This window comes from Vidua chalybeata, chromosome 7 (assembly GCF_026979565.1).
Source record: "Vidua chalybeata isolate OUT-0048 chromosome 7, bVidCha1 merged haplotype, whole genome shotgun sequence".
Classification (NCBI taxonomy): Eukaryota; Metazoa; Chordata; class Aves; order Passeriformes; family Viduidae; genus Vidua; species Vidua chalybeata.
In genome coordinates, this window is record NC_071536.1 from 28,860,823 (window position 1) to 28,886,794 (window position 25,972).

Below are 25,972 nucleotides of genomic sequence, written 5' to 3' on the forward strand. Positions count from 1 at the left end.
TTCTGCAGAACAGTCTAGAATCCACAGTTGTGTCATTAAAGCAAAAATGGAATACAGAGTAGGAGCAAACATGCTCACTTCAAAACATTACCTACTGTACATACAAGAAAAACCAATGGTTTTTCTGTAAACCTAGGACATGTTTTATTTTTCTACTTTGCACTCACCAGCGCCAAATGACATTTGATACTTTATAGTCCAAGCACCAAACACCAGATCCTTCTGCAGATGGCATCCCAAAAATTTTAGTTTTGACTCTTGAAATAGTTGTGCATAGTCTGTTCATTCAGTTTCACACTATTCAGCCCCTTTTTACAGATTGCAAAGGTGCTGAACACTACACATACTACCACACGTCTTTAGGGGAATCAGTTTTTATGGTGCTCAGCAGGGAAGAATTTATGACCTATCCATGGAAGACATGGTCTGCTAACTGAAAAGCAGACAGCAGCTGCACATAATTTCTTCTTTAGTCTTCTTAGCCTTCTACATTTGATCCCTTTTTTTTTTTTTTTTTTTTTTTTGTAAAATTCAGTGTGTCAAGAGCTCCCAGAGGTGCACAGTGTATTGGTTTTGTGCTCAGTCACTAGAGTATAACTGCTTGAAAAAAGCACTGCTATACTACACTACAGGTACCATAACCACCTCAACAAGTCCATTTCTGTTATATTTTTTTCTGAAAGACTCAAGTGGAATTTCAGAGTAGCACCGGGTATCAAGCTGCCTTGAGTTTATCCAAGTTCAAACATCAGTCCCAATTTATGCAGCTCTTAAGAGGAAGTTTAAGCCCTATTTATGTCTTTTGGAATTAATCACATGTACAGGTGCTTTTCCTAAATCAGATTTTATTTAATTTAAAGAATAAATTTAACTGTATTGCTTTAAAGTAATATTGTTACAGGAGTCTTCATACAACCACAAAATAACCTGAAACATCAGTCAGCTGAAATACAGAGCTCTGCCATGATGGATTCTACCTTTTCCTGTAAAGAGGACATAAGGGAACACACTGTATAGTGGAACATATCTGTGGAGCTGGGATATCAATCAGCAACTGAACTGGGGGCTGTAAACCTCTGCTACATTAATGGGGGCATTTTCACACAGCTGTTGCTGTCTCAGACTGGCAGAGCTTTTCTGATGCAGCTTTCATAAATCATTCTGCCAGCAGCAACATCTGTCATTTTACTCTTCTCACATTGTAGCCAGCTGACCTGTAGCAATTAGGTGTTTGATGAGAGTTTTATGCAAACCACCCATAGAGTTCACCTGGACCTTTTTTTCTGTAAGTACAAGTTTTCTGAATTTAATGTGGGATTATAACTGAATATCTGTTAATCTTTAAATCTGTTTGTATTTGTATTTAGTCATTGTCTGATTTTTCCCATTTTTAAAAAGCCTTCCTCTGGCTGCCAATTCAAACCTTGGATAAAGTCTAGGAGAAAGCTTAGGCTATTTCCTCCAATGCCATCCAGATGCTATCCTGGCACACAAAGATGACCATAAAGTAGTTACATTCTGGCATTTTGTCAAAGTAGGAATGTGCAGAAAACTGAGTTATGTAGAAACTGAAGATAATTCCCATCCAAAATAGGTAGCGGTAGCTGTCACTTGGGAAAGCGTAACTTTGACTTCATAGCTGAGGATCTGAGACATGGAGACACTCAGACTTTGCCAAACTCACACTTAAAGGAACTTAGATTTCAATAGTTTGTGCCATTAGATGAAATAATCTGACTATACTTCTTCCTTGCCAACAAATTTGCTATTGGAGGAATCAATGCAGTCTAAAGAAGCAGCACAGAGGGGCCACTGCTCTTCTTAGATGAACAATGACTGAATGTGCTTGCATTCAGATACCAAAGTGCACAGTGTTGAGTGAACAGTGAAGAGGATCCAGACAGAATAAGTCCAGAGCCTTGGCAATAAAATAAGAACCACACAAAATAAAGTTACAAATAAGAGAAGTAAAGCCACCACCACAGGAAAATGTGAGCAACATGATAAGAAATTACTCTGTCAGCTCTCAATAATCTCAGTACTGCCACACAGTATGGGCCAAAAAGATTCCAAAGGCAAGGGCAAGTACGAGAGCTCTCAACACAACAGTGAAGATAAACTTTGCAGCCCTCTCTTGAGTGAAACTCTCATCAATTTTAATGAAAGTTTTTCCTGTTTCTAAGTCTCTCCTTAGAAAAGAAAAGGCAAACTGCAAAGACAAAGCTTTCTCCCCATGGTCCAACTTTTAAAAAGTGTTAGATTTTATGAGGTGCTGAATAGCTTAAAATGCTAAAAAATTGCTAAGAAATAGCTGACCTATGTGCATGGTAAAGGGTCATTTATGGTAAAGGGTCATTTATTTATTATGCAGTACAAATATAGGGAGTTCAAAGGGAAAGAACTGTGGCTGTGGAATGGAAATAAGGCTCTTGCTAATTTTTCCACATAGTCCAGTAAGTCCCTAAAGTTTTGTCTCTTTCCCTATCCCTCTCCTAGTTTCCCTCTTTGGTGATTCTGAGTCAAGATGTCTATCAAACATTACTAGATGAAGCAGCTGCTTTATGTCAGTAACAGTGAATTTAGGAGCATGTCAGAAGTTTCCTGATAGGACTGGCATTCATTTCAGAGCAGCAGCAATCTTTGCTACAGGAAACAAGATTTTGAGGAATCAGAACAGAGTTTTGAAAAGCTGTCAGAACAGAAGTGGTTCATTAATTTCCAGTTCAGCAGGACAGCCTGATTTATGGTGTTTGCCACTGCTTTTGTTCATAAATTTTATGTGGCAGCACTAGAAGAAAGACTGAAACATAAAACAGTTTAACACAATAAAAATAAAAGGTTGGGAAATTTTCTTCTCTCTTCTCATCAAAAAAAGCTGAGCTTTTAAGACTTGAAGATTTTTACTTTCAATTGTCAATCCTTCATTCATCCTTTATTCAGTAATAATTCAGAAAGGTGGATAATTATTGTTTAGACAAAGTAGAAGCAGGAGGAAGCTCCCTGAGCAAGTACAGGATGAAATGAACACCATCATTTTGCTCTGTCATTAGCAAAATGTGTGTGTGTCCCCACTTAGAAGGAGAACTGTAAACATTTAGCTGTTTTATCTCACAGAACACATCACAGAATCCAGATGCTTTAAGCCACAGCCTGAGACTGGGATATCATCAGGTCAAAAGACTGCTGATACCACAGGAAAGCAGGACAATTAAACACCATCAATTATTTTCATAACAACAATCCCTTCATAACTGCAATACCTGGGGTTGGAATTGGCAGTCACTTTTTAAAGATGACAATTCACCCTGTTTCTTTTCTTTCACAAGAGAATGTTCACCATTTATTGCAATAAATCTTGCAAAAAAAAATTTCTCCGTTGCATATTTTTTTTGGAAGACTGAAAGGGTTTTTTTTGTTTGTTTGTTTGTTTGCATTTTTACCTACTGGTGCAAAGTTTCTGTCTTAATAGGGCAAGAATTTATCTCATATGTCACTGAATACTAGTGCCCCTATGTTCCTGTAGGAGCTATGCCACTGACCAAAGGAGCGTCATACTTTCCTAGTTTGGGGATTCTGTCCTTAGCATGCTCTCAACAGATAAGGAATCTCTACAAATTTACATGAGTGCACACTGCAGGCATGACCTACTATGGAAATTTATTGAGAAAAAATTGCTTTCTTTCTGTGCCCAGAACACAGCCACTGGAAAATATGTTCAGAGCTACGAAATTTGCAATTAAGGGCAGCAATCCACTTCTGAAGTGCAAGGTGGTAACAAATACTATATGCTTTAAATGAACTTTATCAGTTTCCAAGCAGCAAGATTTTATTTCCCAAAATTTAGGAGTCTGGCCATGGCCATTGGAAATGCTGAAACTACTTTTTGTTGCTGGGTTGCCTGCACAGTTAATGACTGTCTGCTGATAGTGACAAAGACTGTTGGAAAAGACTGTGCTCTGGAGAAGCTATAAAAATTCTCCTCAGCTTCATGTTCTGCTTTGTTAGTGCTTCTTGGTAGGGCTGAGAAAGCACTGGGCATGAAGTGTCATCTGTTACAAACTTCCCTAAAAGGTGATGTGATTATGAAGAGATATAAAATGCAATGCTGGATCATGAAGATGTGAACACATCAGACAGCCTAAACAACTGGAAATTCCCATTGTACCATTTATTCCACCATGTGCAACTTACTGCTATGGCATAAATAATGAGGACTTCTGTACAAAACCCTATGGAAAAACATCAACTGCTCATTAGCAACTGTCAGTGATTCTTTTACCCTGTAATAATCTGTGAAATTGATAAGCTTTCCTAACTTTACACATACCCTTTTAATAACACCTTAGCAGAGGTTACTCAGATAGTACAATGCACAAATGGGTGCATTTAGAATAAATATAAAAAACAAGGGCTGAGCAACAACAGTTTAAAAGAAAAAAAAAACCTCAAACTACTAACTGAAATACTAAGTATAAATTGCTGTGACCATAAATTTCTAGTTCAACAATTCAGGATAAATATTTATAGACATGCTGAGTTTAAGAGAAAGTTTGTGGGCTCACCTCTCCTTTCTAATGCTTTCTCTCAAAACTAAAATTGCTGTGATCATAGTAAGAGAAACACACATGCATTCAAAAGTAGCTGTTTAGGTTGTGGGAAAAAAGCTTACTCTGCATATGCTTTCAAGAGAGCTCCACTTAACTGTAGTTGCTCCATTCCTACTCAGAGGTCTGAACAAATCCAACTTGTGTTTTCCATTAAACCTATGGGTATGCAATAGTCTCCCAAGCAGACAAACCTTCTGTTCATTTGCATATCCCAACAAACCAGCTTTTAGTCAAGGCTCTGAAGACCCAGCTCTGGCATTGTGAAAGTGATGCTCTGAATCCAGCAGGAGACACTTAGATAGCTGTGATGTTTGCACCCATTGTACATCTTAATTTTCTCTTCCCAAATCAGAAGTTAATCTCCCAAATGGATAGGTTCATGTCTAGGATACTGGATGGGAATTGAACCTCTGGAAGACAGACATTCAGCTCTGAATCCAGGCATGTATGTCTGTGTTTCTGAGTCATCTTGTACAAGACAATAAATCTCACCATGCCTTGGTACCCCACATAAATGTCAAGGGGGTAATAATGATTATTTCCTCTGTTGTTTTGGCTAGAAAGACCATCAGAGAAGGATCCAGCTCTATTCTGGCCTTTGTATGTATTAAATACTACAGACAAACACTAGGATTGCGGTTGAATGAGGCTGTTTAAGTGGTACCATGAAATGAGCAGAAATCAATACCATTTGCAATAGTCCTTTAATATGTACTTCCAAGATTTTATAATAATTTTTCTTCCAGTGCCTTGGCTTTTAGCATAACTTTGTTTCAAAATATTTATATTTGCCTCCCTGCAGAGACAAACTGCTGAGTTATTCTTTTATAGAGGAACACCGAATTTATATAGACAAAAAAAAAAAAAATCAAGCTTAAGTATATTGAACTCTTGTTCCAAAAAGTTCACAGAATAGAAAAATTCTTTATTCACTGTTTGCCAGTATGGGAGTGTGATGTAAATGAATTAGGCTTGAGATGCAAGTTAGATTTCATACTGCCATGTGTGTGCAGGTGCTTTTACAAACCTTTTACAAAACAGTGTGCATTGCATTTATATTCTAAGCTTTGCAAAAAGTATTTAAATAATACATGAACCATAAATAAAGGCTCGCTTGTGTGTTATGGGACATACTGAAGGAATGGCAAACTCTCAAGCCACAGTTATGATTTGACTCTACCATGCAGCTGGAGGAAAATTACCATTCTCATTCAGTGTGAGTTAAGAGAGCACAGAGCTGGATGAAGTAAGTTCAATATGCCACTGCCAACAGGCAAATAACCATGAGCAAAATTATTTAATTTGTCAGTCTTTGCCTCTCCCTTTTCTTTGGGCTCCATGTGCAGATTATTGTCATCTTTAAATGAAAAGTTGCACTTGGAACACAGTAAGACTTTTAATTAGTGTTTTAGTAAGCTCAGCTGTTGTATTTACAATAAATAGCATACTCCATAGAGTAACATTTACCATAGTATTTCTAAAAATATGCAGAAAAGCAGGGAAAACTCAGAAAAAGATAACTTATTTTTCCATTTTTGCCTCATTCTTAAAATGAATTACAAAGGTTTCCATCTAAGCAATAAAAAAATTGCAAAGCTAACTTTGAATCTGTACCAGTTTTAGCCACGGCATTTTCAGAAGACAAAGACTGTTTTGTTCTGTCTGGCTACAGATTTACAACAATGCACTGACTTACAGAGAATAAAGCTATCTTCACCATCAGAAAGCATAGAAATTTATTTTTTTAAAAGAAAAATTTCCAGGTTTTCACTCTGTCTATTCCTAAAACTCCTCTGAAAAGAGAAAGGTGTAAGGTCTCTAGAATCTCACTGCAACATATCCTTAATGTGGGATGGCTAGCCTAGAGGCCAAGTTACTAACTTGTAAGTCAAATATGATTTAGCTCCTAACTTAAAGCCTGCCTGTTAGGTTCCCTAGAAGAATAAAGTCAACATATTTAGGCAGGTCATTCAAAGCCCTTATACTGGACTAGTCACCCCAGGGACAACCAGTCAGTGGAATGCCTTGATTTTCTGGCTCCAACCAATGCAGAGCTTTGACATGTAACCTCTGACAGCAATAGGAGCAGCAGTGGCTCCCTCAGCACTAGCCCAACATCACTCCCATTCCAAAGCTTATTTCCCCAACATAAGAGGAGAACCTAGAGATGTGCATTCACATGGGATGCTGAATTATGAACTGGGATGACTTTTGGCTTAAGAACCATGATCAAGGCAGGTTTGTCTCCAGACACTAAACAATGAACTCTGAAAGCTTAGGTAGAAAAATGGATGCAATTTCAGACCCCTGCTGGAGATCCATTATCCTCTAGTGACAAGATAATGTCTTACAGACTGAAGGCTAAAAACTGAACTGGAAACTACAGAGGAACAACCTGTCCTTGACTACTTTTGCTCCTGACAGTCTCCTCCTTTGGGATCCTGACCCTGCTTCATAGTTTGCCATGTCTGGGCACACGAGAGCCCTGTTAGAGCACGTGGCAGTGCCTGCTGGAGCAGAGCCTGAAGGACTCAGGCCAGTGCAGGGCTGTGGCCAGCTGGTGATGGCACAGCCCGTGCACGGCTCCCCTCGGCTCCTGGCTCACACTCCTTTGGGGAGCAGCCAGCCCTTGCTGCTCCCTGTCAGACAGACAGGTTTCTCCCCCTCATGAATGGCTTGAATTCACAGCAATGTAATTTTCTGTTCAGCATGCATTTAGATATTGGGGAGTCCAAATTTTACATGGAAAAATATTATTTTGTCTGGTTTTGCCCAGTAGGTTTCCAAACTTCATACTATATCCATGAGTGAACAGAGCCAAACAATATGTCAAAAGCAGAAATTTTCAGCTTTGGAGTCTAGGTGCTAGTGTAAGCATGGACTGAGCAAAACCACAATGAGTAATGATGTGTTTTGATTATAAACCTTCTCCACATGTGGCCTTCTGCAGATTCTGAATGCATAATGTTTGCTGTCTATTAATGACTACTCTCTTTTCCCACAGAAATCAGAATTATATTAAAAAGTGTGACCTGGAATCATTTGGTGCAAATTCTCAAGGACCCACTTACAGACAGTCAAAAGCATATTTTGCTATTTTATGTGGGGTTCTCATTGCTACATATGGCACTGAACCCTTCCCTGACCTTTCTGGTTTCATCAGCCAGATGCATGCAAGGGGCCTGAAGTTCAAACCTCGTTTATGATGGCAGAAAGCAAATATATTACTAGTTAGCCAAATGCACCTCTGATGATAAACACTCTGTCCTACCTTTAGGGTGAGCTAGAAAACTAAAATTTAAAGCTTTCCAGTTAAAGACATATTTCTGGAAGAAAAAAAAAAATCAACCAAAATATTTCGCCCCCCTTTTCATACCTCTCACACCATTATAGGCTATTGCAGCACAAGGAAAAGAAAGTCAGCTACTCTCAATTCTGTTACAGTTACTAGATCTTTTTTAACTTTCAAACCTAATATGAGTGTGATAAGAGTCAAAGCCACAATTCCCTAAAAAATCAAGTTTAAAACATCATAATGCTACGTTGCAGTCATGTTTCATGTACTACTAAGAACGTTTATTTAAATAAGAAAACACAATGCTACATGATGAGTTTTATTGCCAGTGGAATCAACCACAACAAAGCCTTATGCACTGACCCAGAGGAGCAAGGGAGACTTGTCTGGAAAAGATGATGATATTTTTCAAATTAAAAGCAGAACTGAAGAACTTAATGAGACATTGTTGAAATCTGAGATTCATGATGAACCATCATGGGACAGAAAACCCAAGAAGAATTATAATGACTGGTTCTACTCTGACCTACATGGTTTCGGTCTCTGGGCATATCTGTGTTCAGCTATTTAGGATATGCTGATCAGCTGTTTTTTCTCTTTGGAAATAGCTAGATTTGAGCTACTTCTTTTTCAGATACAAATATATTATCAACCCTAAAGAGCGGACTTTATGATTAGTCATGGCATTTAGTCCATCCTTATTTTTCAAAAAGACTGAATCTCTTTTACACCACCATATGAATATTTTATGTCTCCTTTTCCTCAGCAAATTTGTCAGTACATAATTTAGGATTTGGGTTTATTTTTTTTTTAATTTCTACTAAGTTACTATAGAAAAATAGCAAGTCCAGAAATCCCTGCTAATTAAGTAAATTTTCTCAAAATCAACCCTAGGGACATCCCTATGGATAAATTCTTAAATGGGTACTCTTTTCCTCTTTAGCTGACACAAAGCCATGCTTTCAAACAATATAGTAGTGGGTGGTCACAAGAAAAGATATCTAAAATAAACTTCTCACAGTCAACAGTTTGCTGGTTCCATCAAAGCAAAGTGGGGGCAAGTAGATGCAATGAAATCACACGGACTTTTGCTTCAGCTTTTAATTCAGTAATGTGATTTTAATTGCTTCCACCTAAAAATCCAAAATATTTAGAAATACATTAAAGAAAATGAAAAGAAAGAGAGGAAGGAAGGAAGGAAGGAAGGAAGGAAGGAAGGAAGGAAGGAAGGAAGGAAGGAAGGAAGGAAGGAAGGAAGGAAGGAAGGAAGGAAGGAAGGAAGGAAGGAAGGAAGGAAGGAAGGAAGGAAGGAAGGAAGGAAGGAAGGAAGGAAGGAAGGAAGGAAGGAAGGAAGGAAGGAAGGAAGGAAGGAAGGAAGGAAGGAAGGAAGGAAGGAAGGAAGGAAGGAAGGAAGGAAGGAAGGAAGGAAGGAAGGAAGGAAGGAAGGAAGGAAGGAAGGAAGGAAGGAAGGAAGGAAGGAAGGAAGGAAGGAAGGAAGGAAGGAAGGAAGGAAGGAAGGAAGGAAGGAAGGAAGGAAGGAAGGAAGGAAGGAAGGAAGGAAGGAAGGAAGGAAGGAAGGAAGGAAGGAAGGAAGGAAGGAAGGAAGGAAGGAAGGAAGGAAGGAAGGAAGGAAGGAAGGAAGGAAGGAAGGAAGGAAGGAAGGAAGGAAGGAAGGAAGGAAGGAAGGAAGGAAGGAAGGAAGGAAGGAAGGAAGGAAGGAAGGAAGGAAGGAAGGAAGGAAGGAAGGAAGGAAGGAAGGAAGGAAGGAAGGAAGGAAGGAAGGAAGGAAGGAAGGAAGGAAGGAAGGAAGGAAGGAAGGAAGGAAGGAAGGAAGGAAGGAAGGAAGGAAGGAAGGAAGGAAGGAAGGAAGGAAGGAAGGAAGGAGGGAGAACAAGAGCAGCACAAATATGTGGTCTGGCTTCAGCTAAAACAACACTGGTTTGGGTAGTTACTACAGAAAATAATACAAGATTCTCTTTAATTCCATATGTACATTAGTTGTAGAGTTTTTAAAAACTTCTATTATTATCATCATCATACTTATTGTATTTTTTTATATTCCTTTAATTACAGCAGTTCCTACCACAACAATCAAAAATAGGGAGCCAATCTTTCTGGTACTGCATGGAGCAGAACTCCTGTCGCCAGCTGGTGGTAGATAAGCAATTAAAGTGGTAAAGGAGACAGAAAGCAAATAGAAAAATAAATGTGATAGGATCAAACAGCACATTTCTTCCACAGTTTGGAGGTGGGTGGGTTACTGAACACATGCTCAATTATACAAAATAATAAAACCAGCCCTGAGAAAAGACAACTCAGAACAGAGATATATATGTATGTTCAGTGTTCCCCAGTCATGGCCTCTTTCCTGTGTAGAAATTTTGTCTGGGTGGAGTTTGAGAATATTCAGCATTGTCTAGGATTTTTGAACATCTGGCAGATTGAAAAAAAAACCTCTGCAAAAGGTCTGACCAAACTTTGCTGCCAAATATCCAGAAATATTGGCTGTGGCCTCAGTACATACATAGATCAGTTGCAGGGGACAGTGTTTCAAGTCCAGCAGGATTGAGCATCATCACATGCTCTGCACACAGACTACACGAGGAATGCTTAAATCCTGAGTATAGCTATGATGGTCACAGGTGACAGAGAGACAGATGTGGAGAGACTGAAGTGGGGCTCATGGGCCACCACTCCTGCCTAAAACCTAGAAATTTCTTGAGCAGCAATTTGAACACCTACAATTCTTCTAAAGGATGTATCATTTGCAAGGCTAGGAAAATGGGTGTCAACATATGGGTGCTTGTGTCAGTTGATGAGAAGAAGTGTGTTTGAATAATTCTGGGTGTAGGTGACACTGTGTGGGGAAGGGCTTTTGACTGAATCCCACCTTAACCACTTCCTAGCAGAGCAGCCACTTTCACTTTGGCCTCATGCAAAGCTGACACTGTTTCCATAAGCCAATAAAGGGTATTAGAGTAAAATAAACCCAAATAAAACCATACATGCATTACTCATGAGAACATGCATGTGGTAAGTGAATATGATGGGAGGTCGATTACACCACAGAAGACACAGCAGTAGAAGATCCAAATAGAAAAAAACATGCAATAAGCTACTCACAGCCACCCTTTGTGTTTATTTTTGTGTTTGTGTTTTTTTTCTTTTATTTCAGCTGTCTATACCTCAATGTCTGCCTAACACAAAATGTCTAAGTAACTTCTCAATGCACCACTTTTTTCCCAAGAATGCTCCAGTGGTACGTGGAAAGGAAGATCAACTAAAATCCACAGTCAAGTTGAGAACTTTTTCAATTTTTTCCCCTTCAAAACACGCCTCAGTGTTTCATATAAGGTTTCTGGGAGTATCACAGATCAGCATAAGTCCTCTCACAGCACTCATTTCCATCAGACAACTGTCTCCCAAGAAAACATGGGTCTCTCCTGAATTTCTTCCCTTATATGGCTCAGAACAGGCATCCCTCCAGAAAGCGCAGATCCAAAGCCACTGGCAGCTTCATGCATTGAGCTGCCCAGTACATTTTGTAACAGCAAACATCTCAGGCCAACAGCAAAGGATGTTGTGCCATGTCATCATCCTCTGTCATTACATGGGCTCCTCTCAGATCCTGCCATCTGAAATCCAGGCATGTGGTGTAATTAAGGCATTCTTCTGGAGTGCCTGCTGACTGAGGGTTGGAAATGGCACACACACTGCTGCCTTGAGAAAGAATCTAAGGGAAGATACCAGAGGTTTTACCATGCATAGCTCATGCTATGCACATAAATCATGCCACAGTAAAAAAAAAAAAAAAAAAAGATTAAAATTAGTTTTAACGTTAGCGGGTAGTTGAAAGAATTTATAAATGCGGTGGGAGTGTTTAACACAGTCTTCATTTTTGTAGAGTTTCCCTACTCTTTACCTCTTAACACACTGGAGAAATGGGTCTCCTCTCTATCCCAGAATAGATGGCAGAATCATTGCTGATCTTCCCATTGCCTCTTGTTTTTTACTGCCTGATCCCAATTCATTTCATCAGGCATGTTTTTCTAAACAGTACCTGTGCAACCACCAGCAGCAAAAGCAACTGTAAGTCATTGGACTTAACTGATTCAAACAGATTCAACAGCAGGGTGGGTAGGAGAACAACCAGAAAGCACATTAAAAGGGGCAGGATTTGACCTGGCTTGCCTTAAAATTTACCATCCAGCTCCCTTACCTGGAGGGTGATGGAAGGGGAAGGGCGGAACAGTAACTGCTCAATGGGCACCAACCTGAATTTAGTACCCCAACATCTACTCAAACCATGAGCTACATGAAGTCTAGCTCCCTGGGTTTAGAATACCTGACTAGATTTAGTAGTTTGAGATCTGGCTTTTGGCAATGGACCACATATGATGGCCCACATGAAGCAGAAAAACCACCCATACTGCTCTGTTGCCAACTGTACAATGCTTTGTCCAAGGAGGAAAATTATTTCCTGACCCTTAGGCAATGGGTTTGTGGTCTGTAGAATGTTAGGCTGTTCCTCTCATGCAGAGTTACAGCACAAGTATTTTTCTAGGCTTATAAAATTAATGACCATCAATACCATCCTCAAAAATTATAAATGTGTAAATAAGGCAGGTGAAGTGCTTGCTGCAATCAAATGCACAAGTTAACATCAGTGTTCAATACAATCGAGAAACAAGTAGCTTAAAACAAAGCCTGGTAACATTTTGGCTTGCTCTTCTTTTCCAGGAGTGTCTTAGAGGTTCTGACAGATGAGCTAAAATGCCTTGACACAGGGCACACTGCCCTTGAGCTGCTCACCTCACACATGATGTGCCATTGAAGAACAGCTTATCAATCCAGTCCTAAAAGGCTGAGAACATACAACACAATTTCACAACTACCTGGGGTAGTTTTCCTAAAAATCACCTCAGCAATTTATTGATGAACAACTGAGATGTCCATCCAGCAGATCTTTGGGGAGTATCTGGTGAAAGTAACCTTGACTTTGTCTTACTGCTTCCACTCTGTGCTCCAAGCCAAAACCATGCTCATACTCTTGAAAGATGATGATTTAACTTTCTGTGCTGAGATGCCACAGGAAAACTGAGATCTGCAGTCAGATATAAATAAACTTCCTGAAATTTTAGTAAGAAAATCAGGGTAGTAGTTGAAGGAACAGGGGAAAAAAAAATCCCATTAAAGGAAGCCCCAGTTTCTTTCTACCTCAAATTTCCTACATTTATGGGCTATTTCTCAATTTCTGCACTCTCTTTAATCTTGAATTGCCATTTCACACAACTTACCTAATAATGCCGCTGGAAAGAAAACCAAAAAGTTTAATTCTGGGGCCCTTTCTTCCTTGTTCACTTAATGAGAATACAGGATCATCACAATATCAGATTTATATCCTGTCTTGGATTCTAAAAATATTTGTTCTTTCTGATAAGATCAATTCCACTGCAAAGAAACTCTTTGAAGAAAAGCTCCTGTCTAGCCATTTAAAAAACTTCTTCTTTTTCTTTAGCCTGAGTCTGGTTTAATATTTATACTGCAACAACATATCATAACATCTGTAGCCTAGATAGGTTTTCCAGGATAGAAAAACCTAAGTATGTTGAGTAACTTCAATTACTAAATCTTAATAAATTGTTTTTGTTAAGATTGTCCTTCTGAACCAGTTTTTCTGAACAGGTCAACTGTCCTTCTGAACCTCTGAAATATTAAAGTGGCAGAAGAAGCAATACTGTATTACCCAGCTGAAGATGGAGCCAGATGTTTACAGCTCTGCAGGCTCCTGCAGCGGTTCAGCCACAGCACCTTTCAAATGGGGCTGCTGTGTTCCCCCTCACTTTGCCATTGTTACTACAGTAAGAGCACAAACAAAATACTAATTCTGTCACCCCCATTTTAAAGAGGGAAAATTAAAGGTTTTGGCCATGCTCATATACTGAACTGCCAGAAGAGATATTTAGATTTTTCATCAAGTAAGTCCAAGCCAGGACTTCAATCAAAGTTTTGTGCCTTCAAGGAAATTAAACTTGACAGTTTAATTAGTATTGAATTTGTGTATTTTTTCCAAGCTACTAAAAAAAACCCTCAGACTTTACCCTTCCACTCTTCAAAGTGCCTTAAAAAGGGGATATGTATCCCTGGAAAATTAACACTTTAAAACCAGATATAAAAAAAATGCAAAGCAGTGATGGCACACTAGCTTGTAGGTCATTATATTTTACAATTGTTTCCATTTTACTTAAATAATAAAAATTCTGCAGAGTGCAATAAAACCTGGAAATATCCCACTTGAGCTTTTAATTAGGAAACATGAGAACTGTAAAACCAAATCTTAGCACATGTTTCAACTTTGATTTTACTGAATTATTATTGCAGAGTAGCCTGGAATAACCAGTTGGAATTAAAGCAGCATTGTACACAGGTGTCACATGGAGAAAGTAGAAACACTCTGCCATTTTCCTACTGCATTTGCAACAAGGTGAAACAATGAGGAGAAAAGAAAATAAGACACAAAGAGTAAGAACAGAAGTGCTCATGGGGACTGCCAATGTCATACACACAAAGTGTTTCTGACTGGTGCCTTAAATCATCTAAAAGTAAGCAAATTTTTAAAAAAATCTTGAAGGTTTGGTAAAAAACTGCTTTGGTTTAAGCACTTTATTGAAATTTGCTTTGCATGAAAAATGCCAACTCTTCTTCAAAAAGTCAAATCTAACAACTACTTCTGAGTTTTGCTTCAGCACTTCAAAATTAATATACTCCAAAACTTATTTTCCTACACAGTTCCTGTTGAAAAATCCCAGTTCCTGGCCTGGTCTTAGATAAACAAATAAGATCAATATCAGATGCCCTCTACCAGCCCTGTGTTTAAGTTAGAGTTTCAGAAGTTAAGAATTTCCCAAATTCCTTCTAGCCCTTGCTTTTGTTACAGTAGGGTTGCAGTTTCCTGCCTGTGTCAGATGAGTCCCACCACTTCAAAGATTAAAAGTGCGGTCAGTTTGATGGTGCAGCTGTCAGCGTGCAATCGGAGCGTGACACGAACCAAAGGAAGCTGAAAGGACTGGGAGGGAAAGCTCACATCTCCAGGAAAAAGAGCTGGGTTAAGGGAGGAGAAAGGAAGACAGCTAGAACAAGGATGAGTATGTACCAGGATTGACACATTAAGAAATATGGGTGCCAGGATGCACAATTCAATATCCCAAACAAGAGGGGAATGGGGGATACACACCCTTCTATGCAGCCTTTTAAACTCATTGAGTTAACAAGTTTTCCTGAACAATCAGTCTTTCCTCTGAAAATGCTCTTTTTTCTTTCAAGTTAAGAATGTGTATGGCAGGCAGAACAGATACAGAACTATCACAACACTCATTGCAGATTCCTACCATGACTGCTAGGAAGGACATGCTGCAGCAGGGTTAGATTTGTGTCACACGTGAAGCTTCATGAATGGGCAGATATTTGGGGTGCAGGGATGTGAATGTGAAGTAGGAGAATATGCAGAACTGCAGCAGGGGAACATGCTGACTAGAGACAGCCTGTGAAGCAGTTTCTCACTGATAATAACTCAGTTTCCTGCATGCTCAGTGAGGTTATACTTTGCAATGCTCAGGTTCTGCAAATCTCTCCTCTACACAGAAACAGACCTGTAATGTTCCTGCCTCCCCAGGAGGGTAAACACTGGTGTCTTCTTCTTGAGTAAAGGTCCCATATTGCAGAGGCAACTTCACTACCTTTGCAGCCCCCTGGTCAGCTTCAGGAAAGGGCAAAACCCAATGCAGAAGCTCTCCATTGTCTGTTTCTTACCTTTCCCTCAAACCTGGCGGTGGCTCCCAGCTGCACCCGGATGTTCCGAGGAGGAAGAGTAAATGCTGGTGCTTCAGCAGGGACAGGGGGGCTGAGTGTCAGGGAGGTTTTGGAGACTCGAGTAGATGTCACCAGTTTCACATCCCCCATGATGTGGACTGCAAAAGAGAAACAAGTGGTAGTATAGAAATTATGATGTTTAATTACCTTTATGACAGAACCAACTAGGAATCAGACCAGGGGCAGAGGTTCTGTACGTGTGCTGTACTTGTGTACATAGCCAGATCTTCAGCCTAGGGTGACAGCTGTTATTTTCTGGGAGAGAACTGTGACCCAGGAATTGTGCCTGTGCCCACAGTTATGGTCAGGGTCACAGTCTTGAGGTGAACTCAGCTTGAACTTTCAATCCCAGGCCAGAGCTTTAACCAAGAAGTCATCCTGTACAACTGCACTAAAAGGTATTTTAAAATAACTTATTTCAGGAGGATATTTTCATAGTATGACTTTGGTTTTCCTGGCCTGGAATACAACAAAATCAGTAAGTCTCAAAAGTGAGCCAGTGTTAAACAAGTACTTATGAAATAAAGAGACCTCTGTTTGCACTGGATTTAAGTTGCAAGCGGGAATGTGGAAAATCTGATTTTTCATACCAAGCTTTCAAGATCTTAAGAAATATCTGGATATCTCCCTGCAAAGTACTGCTAGTACAGAACAAATGCTTTTGCAGAAATTCAAAGTCTTTACTGCAAATCCTTCTTACAGCACATAAACTAGTAAAATAGCATGGAAACCAAATTTCATAATGCTACAAGAATGGCATTTTAGAGAACTATTTACAGTTTTCTGCTTTAGAAGAAATTCTTCTGCTGAACAGTTCATATTTCCCAAGAAAAAACAAAAAATATTGTATCTTTAAAAAGTAAAATTTCATGGTTTTCAGGGGAAAAAAAGTGACCCTAGTACTAATTCCTTGAATTTTATATGTAAATTAGAAGCCCCACTGTAAAATGCCTATTTAATAGACAAGTTTAAAAAAGAAAAAACCTGAGAAATTACTCAAGCCACTAATAAGTCATGTTAAACCAATGAAATATACCAGACTTCAGATCTTAATCCTCTGCCATACACACCAATCTGTGAGGGACTGTGTATCTATTAATCTGATTCTGTAAAAGTTGCAATTAACAATACTTGACTAAACAGTGAAACTTCAATTTGAACAAGAGAAAAACCAATGAAACTAAGGCCACATAATTCTTGACTGTATGAAGCATACTTTTTCTAGAACAGCCTGCAGTTATCTAGGGAGTAGGGGAACAGAAAACTCATTCACTTTCAAACAGGATTTACACTCCAATGCCGCATATATGCACCTGGAAACCCAGTCTGAGAATTTAGTTTTCCAAAGAACATACCTGCCATGTTTCATCAACAAACAGAAACACCTGCTCTACGTTTATCCAAAACAGTTTAAGAGGGCAGCTTTTCTCACAGGAGATACTAGTCTAAAAGTTACATATTTCATCTGAGTTTTTTCCTCCCTCACAGCCACCTGAGAGAAAGAGGCACCTCCAGAAGGTGTTTTGGTCTAAGGTGTGGGAGCCACAGAGCTTTGTGTTTCACTGCATGCACTTGTCAAGAACTACAGTTTAGAAGGCAAATCCTTCCAAGGTATCAGATAAATTATGCACAGGTTTTCAAATAGTGCTTGGAATCTCCTTCCTCATTCATAAGAACACAGATGCCGTGGACATCAGATTTCTTCTGGCATAGTGCTCTGTTAGCATTTCTGTATATTGACATCAAAACCCCCAGAAAATCCTCTAGTGTTTCTAGCATTTTAATAGCTGAGGTCAACACAGAAATGGGATAAAGGTGATTTCCTTAGCCATGATGTACAGCTTCAAACTGAGAAATTCTGCCTTCCTTTCCACAAGTTAAACTTGCAGTGAATGTCTGTATTGACACACAGTTACTTGAGAGCACAGCATAAATCTCCCTTTCCAGTATAAGCACCTCTTTAAAACACACACACACAGAGAAAAAAAATCTTTGTACTTTAAAGAATGATATGAAATCACAATATCATTTAAATAAGAAAGAAACTGATTGCATTTCCAAAGACACAACATGAAATCAAAGCCTTGCTTCTCTTCTAACAAATGTACTTAGTACCTGAAGGACAAACAGTGAAAGTCTCTCACAGCTATAGTCACTGCAATAAACAACCATTTCCCTGAAAAAGAGGAAGAATTATTTGTTCAACTAATTGTTCTTTCATTAAGGACAAGCTCCAAATCCAGTTCTCCACTCAGCTGAAACCACAATTTACCCCAGTGGAGTTTCAATCAACTACAAAGCTGTAAACTGCTGCATACTGAGTCCATATCTGCCAGCACATTTCTAAAATTTATTTTTCTTTACAGATGAAGACCAAACTTTTTAAGTAATCAATCTTCAGTACTTCTTCACACATGTTCTTCTCTCCTCCTAATATGCACTTTTCCACAGCCTATAAATGCCAACATTTGCAATGTCTCCCTAACTTTGAACTCTTAATTAACAAATCAGTGCACTACTAAAAACCTGCAATAAAATTTTCAGATCAGCAATAGTGTCAATAATGTGCCAGGTATAATGTAGATGGTATGAAATTCTCTTCTTGTCAGGAGGCACACAATCTAAATTGCAGTGAAGCTGCAATACAAACCATAAGAGGCCAGTAACAAAACATCTCCTTCCCCACACATCTGTACTGACTTTGCAGAGTGTTTACATGACCAAAACAACATCAGAGAAAGCATATGCCACCTAAATGTTGTTTCAAAAATAACGTTGTAAGGGAAGTAAAATTGAAAACAAAGCTAAACCCAACAGCCAACCCCCAGAATCCAACCCAAACAATGTTCACCCATGCAAAGAGCACTCTGCTTTGGTCAGTGCCATTGCAATGCCTGAAAAGAGATAGAGGGAAAATTACAGGTACTCACAGGACTTCTGTAGGGACAAAATGCTCAAGTGTCTGTACTTAGGTACAATGCACTGCTGTTACTGTCACAGGGTGACTGTGACATGGAAATCCACAGAAACCTGGATATGGCACCAAGTACCTGAAACAGCCGCTGGATGGAAAACACACAACACTCAACATCCACTCATCCTCCAAGCATCACTGGGCTCAGGTATGCATTGGACAAAAAATACTGTGGATAAAGTCCAACTCCAGGCTCTACACAAAATAAAATGAAAGAAAAAAAGAAAGAAGAAAGAAAGAAACAGTGTAAAGGCAGTAAAAAGAAAGAAAAAAAAGAAACCCTGAACAATAAAGCCACTGTTACTGGTCAAGTTACACTTCTATTACATGCTGGTAGGGTACCAAAAACTATGGACAAATTGTTGTGTAGTATAGTGAGACTGTAAAGAATAAAGACATAGCTAGTCTTTTTCATAAGAACATCTTGCAAAGATTTAAGCTTTTTCTAAATAAAGTGTCTAAAAAGGATTGTATTTACAAATTAAATACTAGCTCAAATCAGCACAAGCAGTTTTCTAGCAACATAAGCCTCTAATTATCCACATTTAGCAGTCTGACTTTAATTAACTATGGATGCTTCTAGTAAATAATTAGGAAGTATCCGTTTACAGCTTAGAGGATGTTTAACAGTTCTGTTCCTAAACAAATAACTAATTCCATGTTGTACAGTCTGGTGTTACTACAGAACTACCATGTCCAAATATTTAAAAAAAATAATATTCCAGAGAACAAATTTTGTTCAAGCTCACAATTTGATAGACAGGAAGAAAACACACCCATAAAAGCTATGAAATGTGCCTGATTTTTTCTTCTTTTATTTAAGCAACTCTATAAAATAAGAATATCCTTAAAATATTTTTCTTAGGTATTTCAAGCTTGCTCTTGAATAAGATTTTGAAGGATGCTACATTAACTCCTAACATTTCATCTCACATGTTGTGCACACCTTGACTATGTCTTTAAACAAAACCAACTGTAACTGAAGTAGCAATGCAAACATTGTGGTATTAAAACATAAAAGAAAACCACCATGCAAATGTTGGTCTGTAGAGTAGTGATGTGGTTAGACAGCATTTCTAATCTGGATTTTTTTTTTTTTTTATTCTTAATCCTCTCTAAAAAGCACATAAATCCTTACAAATTCTCACAGTGTGCCCTCTAATCTTTCTAATACCAAAGCAGACTAATGTGTTTCAAGCATTTTCTGCTGGGAACAAATCTCTGTCACTCAATACTTTGCTCCCAAAAATAAAACCAATAAAGCAAACACTAAGAAATCCATCTCATAGGTTTTTTCCTCCTCCACTTATTTTAGAAAAGTAAATACTTACCATCAGCTTCCTACATAACCATTTAATTATACCAATTTCCTTTCACCAAGTCCTTCTTCCGAGGCAGGAGAAAAATGAGTTGCAGAGAGTGCCTGTGTGTGTGTGTATGAGAGAGCAAGCTCAGGCAAGTGAGAGGAAACCAGAGCTGCCAGCGGAAAAACCTTTATTTGACTTACTGATATTGCAACTCTACACTAAGCAGCACATTTTCACTTGGTCCAGCTATTCTGTTTTTTTTAGTCAGACTGGATTCAATAACCCCTGCACCATCTCTGAAATCTGGATACAACCTTTTGAGTGCTTTAAAAATACGAGCTAAAGGACAGACAGCCCTGGGGTTGGAGCATTTGTCTGCTGTTTGGGAGCAGGTTGAATTCCCTGCTCCATAATGGGCTGCCTGCATGACCTCAGGCGAGTCACTAAGCCTCTCTTTTGCCATGGCTCTCCATTTGTAAAGTGGGGATTATTGTACTTCCTTAACACAAAGAAGTGCTGTGAGGATAACTATATTAGAGGGTGGGAGCCAGGCTACAGTAAAGGACCACATAAATAGAACAGCTAGCAAAAGGCACAAAATTACCATAAACTTACAGGAAGCTGGATCTCATTATACCTTTCTTTTTAAAAAAAAAAAATCTGTTGGGGGGGTGTTTTTTTAAAAAACATGTATTTTAAAACACTGGGTACAGTTTATTCCCTTACACGGATCACTGAACTCAGACTTCTGCCAGGGAGTAAATGCTATCTATTATGCTTCAAAATCTTCAGCATTTAAATTAAGTTTTTTTTCTATTCTAAACCTGCTTGTGTTTCCCCTTCTCAATACAGTTTATTTCCTTTCTTACAGCTTCTTTTTTTTTACCACAGGTCTAACATGCACAAGGACTGACATGTGGTTACCATATTTCTGCACAAATCTATAACTTAACACGTTCTCCCCTGAACTGCAGACATGAAATTTTGCAGCCACATGACTGTGCCCATCTTTTCAGTCTTGTCCTACAAGACCACACAAGGAAGTATCCTGTCTTCTGTCAGCTACTGATACTCAAGAATCAGCATGTAGAAAGAACAATAAACCATAGAAGATCAGCAAAGGTGATGAATTCATGTGACGTTTTAGCAGGGGGGAAGAGGCTGGAAGCTGGAATAAGAAGTAGGGGACTTGGATTGCCACCAATCATGGCCATGCTGTTCTGGGCAGCTTCTCCTTCAGACACAGGAACTGTAACAGGAATTGGGCTCTATAGGAACAAGATTATGACGCTACAAGTAGGACTAATTTGAACTGGCAACAATATTAATACGAGTGAAATTAGTCTTTTTCTTTCTTGAGGGGATCATAGGATACTGCCCACAAATCCTTCTTTTTGTGATGTTCAGATCTTGTGCCTGTGCTTTGCTGTTTGTAGGTCTTTCTAAATGCTGTGGTCAAGCAGAACCTGAATGTGTCCTGACACTATAGGAGTAAGCGAGATTTCCTATCAGTACTGACTTGACTAGGGTTTCTTCCTCTGTTACCTCATATATATGTTTCTTGTTCTATACAAACCTGGTTTCTAGAAAACTGATTTGGTCAAAAAAAAAAAAAAAAAAAAAAATTTGGAATTTTCAACCCAGACTCCTAAATGTCCAATCCTTTTCCCAGTAAAATTTGATACTATTAGACATCACAGTAGGAACAGGATCAGATGCCAAATCTTCATGCACAACTCCATGATCCAAAAGTTTTGCAAGCTAAAGTTTTGGCAAATGTGTGTAAAATCCTTGAGTATGTTCCCACAATGCTTTTACATAACTGACCCACACAAAATGGGAATTACAGATCAAGTGGCAATTTGTGCTGAAGCTTAGACTCAGTAAAGTGACAGCAAAAATATTCCAAACTAAGGCACAATTTGATTTGTGACAATCACTTCACAGATTTTACCAGAAGAAAATTCTTCAAATCCCATAATTTCAGTGCCTTGAATTTCACATTCAGCACCTCAGCCATGAGGCTTTGCATTAGTATAAATCTTGCCCATACACAGAAAAAGGAAAGAACTGGTTCAAACAGTTCCAGGTCTCATTTTAACAAAATACTGCAGCCCCTATGTTCCATTCTGAAACAGTAAAGTTTTCCAGGATGCTTCAAATACTGAAATACTGTCAAGCTCTCATGTAGCTGCATGTGAGATTCTGATAGGGTTTGAGCTATGAAATATAGAAAGAGCTTTCTGAAATGAAGTGAGGCCATTTTTTTTTAATGTAGCAATGTACAATATCTTCTAGGAGTTTGGCCTACAGTGCTAGAGATAAGAGGTGTTCTGTGGCAGATTTCCTTTATTCTGTGTCTTGTGTATCCAAGAAGTACAACTATTCTTATGTACTTTTCCAAGTGATGTTCTATTGATTAGTTTTTGTTGAATATGCAAATCACAACAGTGGCTATGTAGAAGAACTTGTATGTAGAAGTGGCTAATCTGGCATGACTCAGAACAAACTTCATTACCAATATTCAGATTATAAGTATCTAAAAGAGACTAAAATATTTTGTACAGCTTGCATGACAGAGAACTTAATTATTTTTAGTGGAGTGTGATGTAAGAAGCTGATCTGTCTAATCAATAAACTTTTTGCTTTTATTATATTTGCATAACTAATGCAGCATGAACTTTAAACTGAAATGGTTTCCATGGTACAATGACATAGAAGGGTGAGGAATTTCATCTTGATCTTATGTAAAAGAATATATCAAGATGATGCTAAGTGACATACATTTATTTAAAGCCAGGTTTATTAAAGGACAGGGATGGGAGCAAACATCATTTTATAAATCCTATAATAAAACAAATGAAAAATCACCCATGTTCTTTTAAAGAAAAATCATGCCCTCCATACAAGTCTGTGCTGCCTAGGAGATATTCACTAGCAATGATGACTTTCTTCCAATTACAAACAGTTGTAAATGTCCTCTAATTTTCCTCAATTTATCAGTGCTATTTAGGGTACTAAATAAAGATACCAGGACCACTGGATCTGTACAAATATCTAACTTACTCTCAGTAGTTCATGTGGCTGCAATGGAATGTCTAACATGAGCCCTGATGTTTGCCCTTGAACAATTACACCGTAAAGATGTATTGATAAAGCAGCTGCAAAGGATATTTCAGGTACAAGGAAGGGTGCAGAAATACAAAGAAAAGTGAGAAATAAATGTGTGCCTTTGATAACATAGAATCATCCTGATTAAAACCAGATATGCTACATTATTCAATTATTCCATAACCACTGAGCATTAAACTGTAGGAAAGAGCACACCCATTATAAAGCAGCTGAACATGTCTTAAAAGAATGCAATGACATTTGAAGTCTCAGGCTTAATTTGAAACATCAGATTAAGAAGCAGTAAATCAAGAGAGACCACAAGAAACAGCTTCTTTGCAGTCATTATCTTGGAAGAAATATGAGTAGCTAAATGTGACATGTACTGGGCAGGTTCAGTACAGCATCCATACCTAAGAACTGTTTTATAGCAGCAAATTGAAGCCAGAGGGAAACCCAGATGGCAAATGGGATGCAAGCTGGGCTTGTTCTTGCCGATTCCAAAGGGGCTTCCCATAGAAGAACACTGGGAAGAGTAATTCAATCTCACTTCAAAACCTCCTACAATTCTAGTTTATAAGCAACATTTAAAAGGAGGGGGGGTGGGGGGGGAAAGAAAGAAAAAGGCAAGATCTCCAGAAATGTTTTTAATGTACTAAGCAGCAGGTCACTGCCACTAAAATTCTGTTGGTTTTCCTTTAAAGGATCATTTCCAGTACTCTATATATACCGAAACTCAAACACTTTGTCTAGAGAAGGTTTGGACTAAAAATATCAATCTGAATTTAATCATTGACAGCTGGTCTCATAAAGAATCAAACTTCTAGTAACACCTTTCACAGTCCTTAAAGAAGGATTTTCAGGATATGCAGAGCATGCACTTAGAATATCTGAAGAGAGATTGCACCAGGCCTCATCTTACCAATAAACCTTTGCGTTTAATTTGTGTTGTGTATCTTGTGCTTGACAAGTACAGAATAACTGGTACAAGCTGATGTTTATGATAGAAACATGCACGTGACAAAGACCACGTAAAATTCAGGGACACTTCAGGGTGGGGGTATGACCTTGATCATTGAGCAGCAGGACATAGACTAGTAACTTGGTTTTTGCAGAAGGAAAACAATTTTCCCAGTACCGTGCTGCCTTTCAGGACATACACTGATGCAAGCAGCAGGGAAACCACTTAGAAGGTACTTGTTTCAGGTCACTTTCTCACAGCAGATGGAATTTGCACTATTTCTGTGTGTGTCACCAGTGACTGAACATCACAAAACACCTGGGAAACCCAGATGAAAATGTATTTAAGAGGATTTGCATAAAACATTTGGAAAAGGGCCTCTTGAAACCATCTCAAAATGCAACATGCAAGTATAGAATAATTTTCAGTGTCAGTGGATGTGAAGCTTGTCAATATAAGCTGATAGGAGCATAAAGTTTCAAGTACGCAAGATAAAACTACAGCTCTGGATTCAGCTCTTCATACTCAATATGCAGAAGTCCAACAATATTGCTTTGCTAGCATTTAAATAACACCTTCCATTCAAGCCCCTTAGATGTAATTTTTTATATATTGATTCTCTAAGTATTGAGGAAGAAGAATGATTCAGTCCTTCAATAATTTAGTCTAGGATAATAGAGCTGGGAGACTGTAAAATAAAATATAAAACAAGATCTCAAAGAACCAAGGGCAGGATAAAAAGAATTTGACTTCTAAAAAGAAAGTAAAGTCTTATTTCCTGTTTATTTGGTATGGTACTTCTAGCTGAATGCAGGCTTCAGCAAAGCTTCTGGCAGAGCTAACAAGTTTTATTCTGGTGTACATAAGCATGGGACAAGTTTTCAGAGGTTTGCCTACCCTTTGATTTCAATAAACATTTTTTTCTGTAAAAGTCCTATTGTTGTAATGTCTTAGAGATGGTGGAAAGTTATGCTAAATCAGCATATCACAGTGAACTTTCTGTTGGTTTGGGTTTTTTTTCAGGTTCCACATGTCAAAGAATTACCACATTAACTTTCCTTGATGCTGATGCTGCAGGTGGTCAACTGCTTTGCCTATTTCCAAGCCAGTAGGCCATAAAACTGCATGAAAGGTGAGTAATGGAAGATTAGTGGTTCATAAACCACAGAATATTTAGCCTCTAAATTTTGCTTTATCCTTTAGTTTCAAATATGTCCAGAACTCAAAAAAACAAAGACAGACACAAGTCTGCCAAGTTCTAAACCATTTGGGAAAATGAACACGTGTACTTTACTGGCTGAGGTGTATGAACCCTGGGGTAACATTGGAAAGAAACCTGTTGACTTCAGCCAGAGATAGACAGGGCCATGGATAAACACCACTAAGTTTCAAATTATATTGCAAATACTTAATACTAAAGGAATTAATTCTTCATTTGAAAGAGCCACCGGTCCTCCATGCTGAGATACTCTGCACAAGGCCAAATTCTGAGCTGCCTTCTACTCTATGAAGTCCCATTAAGTGTCAGCAGAAAACCCAGAGCCTAAGCTCTCCTGCAAGTTTATTTTTTCTGGAAAGAGAAGTTTTTTTTCATGCATGCAAACCAGCTTACTCCAACAATCACTGGGTATACATCAATCCTGAACAATGTATTTGGCACTGTAAAACAAACATCACCTTGCACAAAAATTATAACCTTGGTGTGAGATGGGGCTATAAAATGACAGCTCCTAAATTTTTTGACAGGGAAAACTTCAGGATAATTCAGTATCTCTCAGATAGAATGGCTGGTCCACAACACCCACATTTCCCACCTGACACAGAACATCTTCCTGTGACCTTCTTCCC

At 38.6% G+C, this 25,972-nt stretch overlaps 1 protein-coding gene across 1 annotated transcript in view; it reads right to left on the reverse strand.

The window, feature by feature from the left end:
* MYLK (myosin light chain kinase) overlaps positions 1-25,972 on the reverse strand; it is a 197,044-nt gene that overhangs the window by 126,100 nt on the left and 44,972 nt on the right. Inside the window, exon 2 of the mRNA XM_053947695.1 lies at positions 15,712-15,869. Coding sequence (XP_053803670.1) covers positions 15,712-15,869 — 158 coding nt within the window. The remainder of the gene's footprint in view (positions 1-15,711; positions 15,870-25,972) is intronic.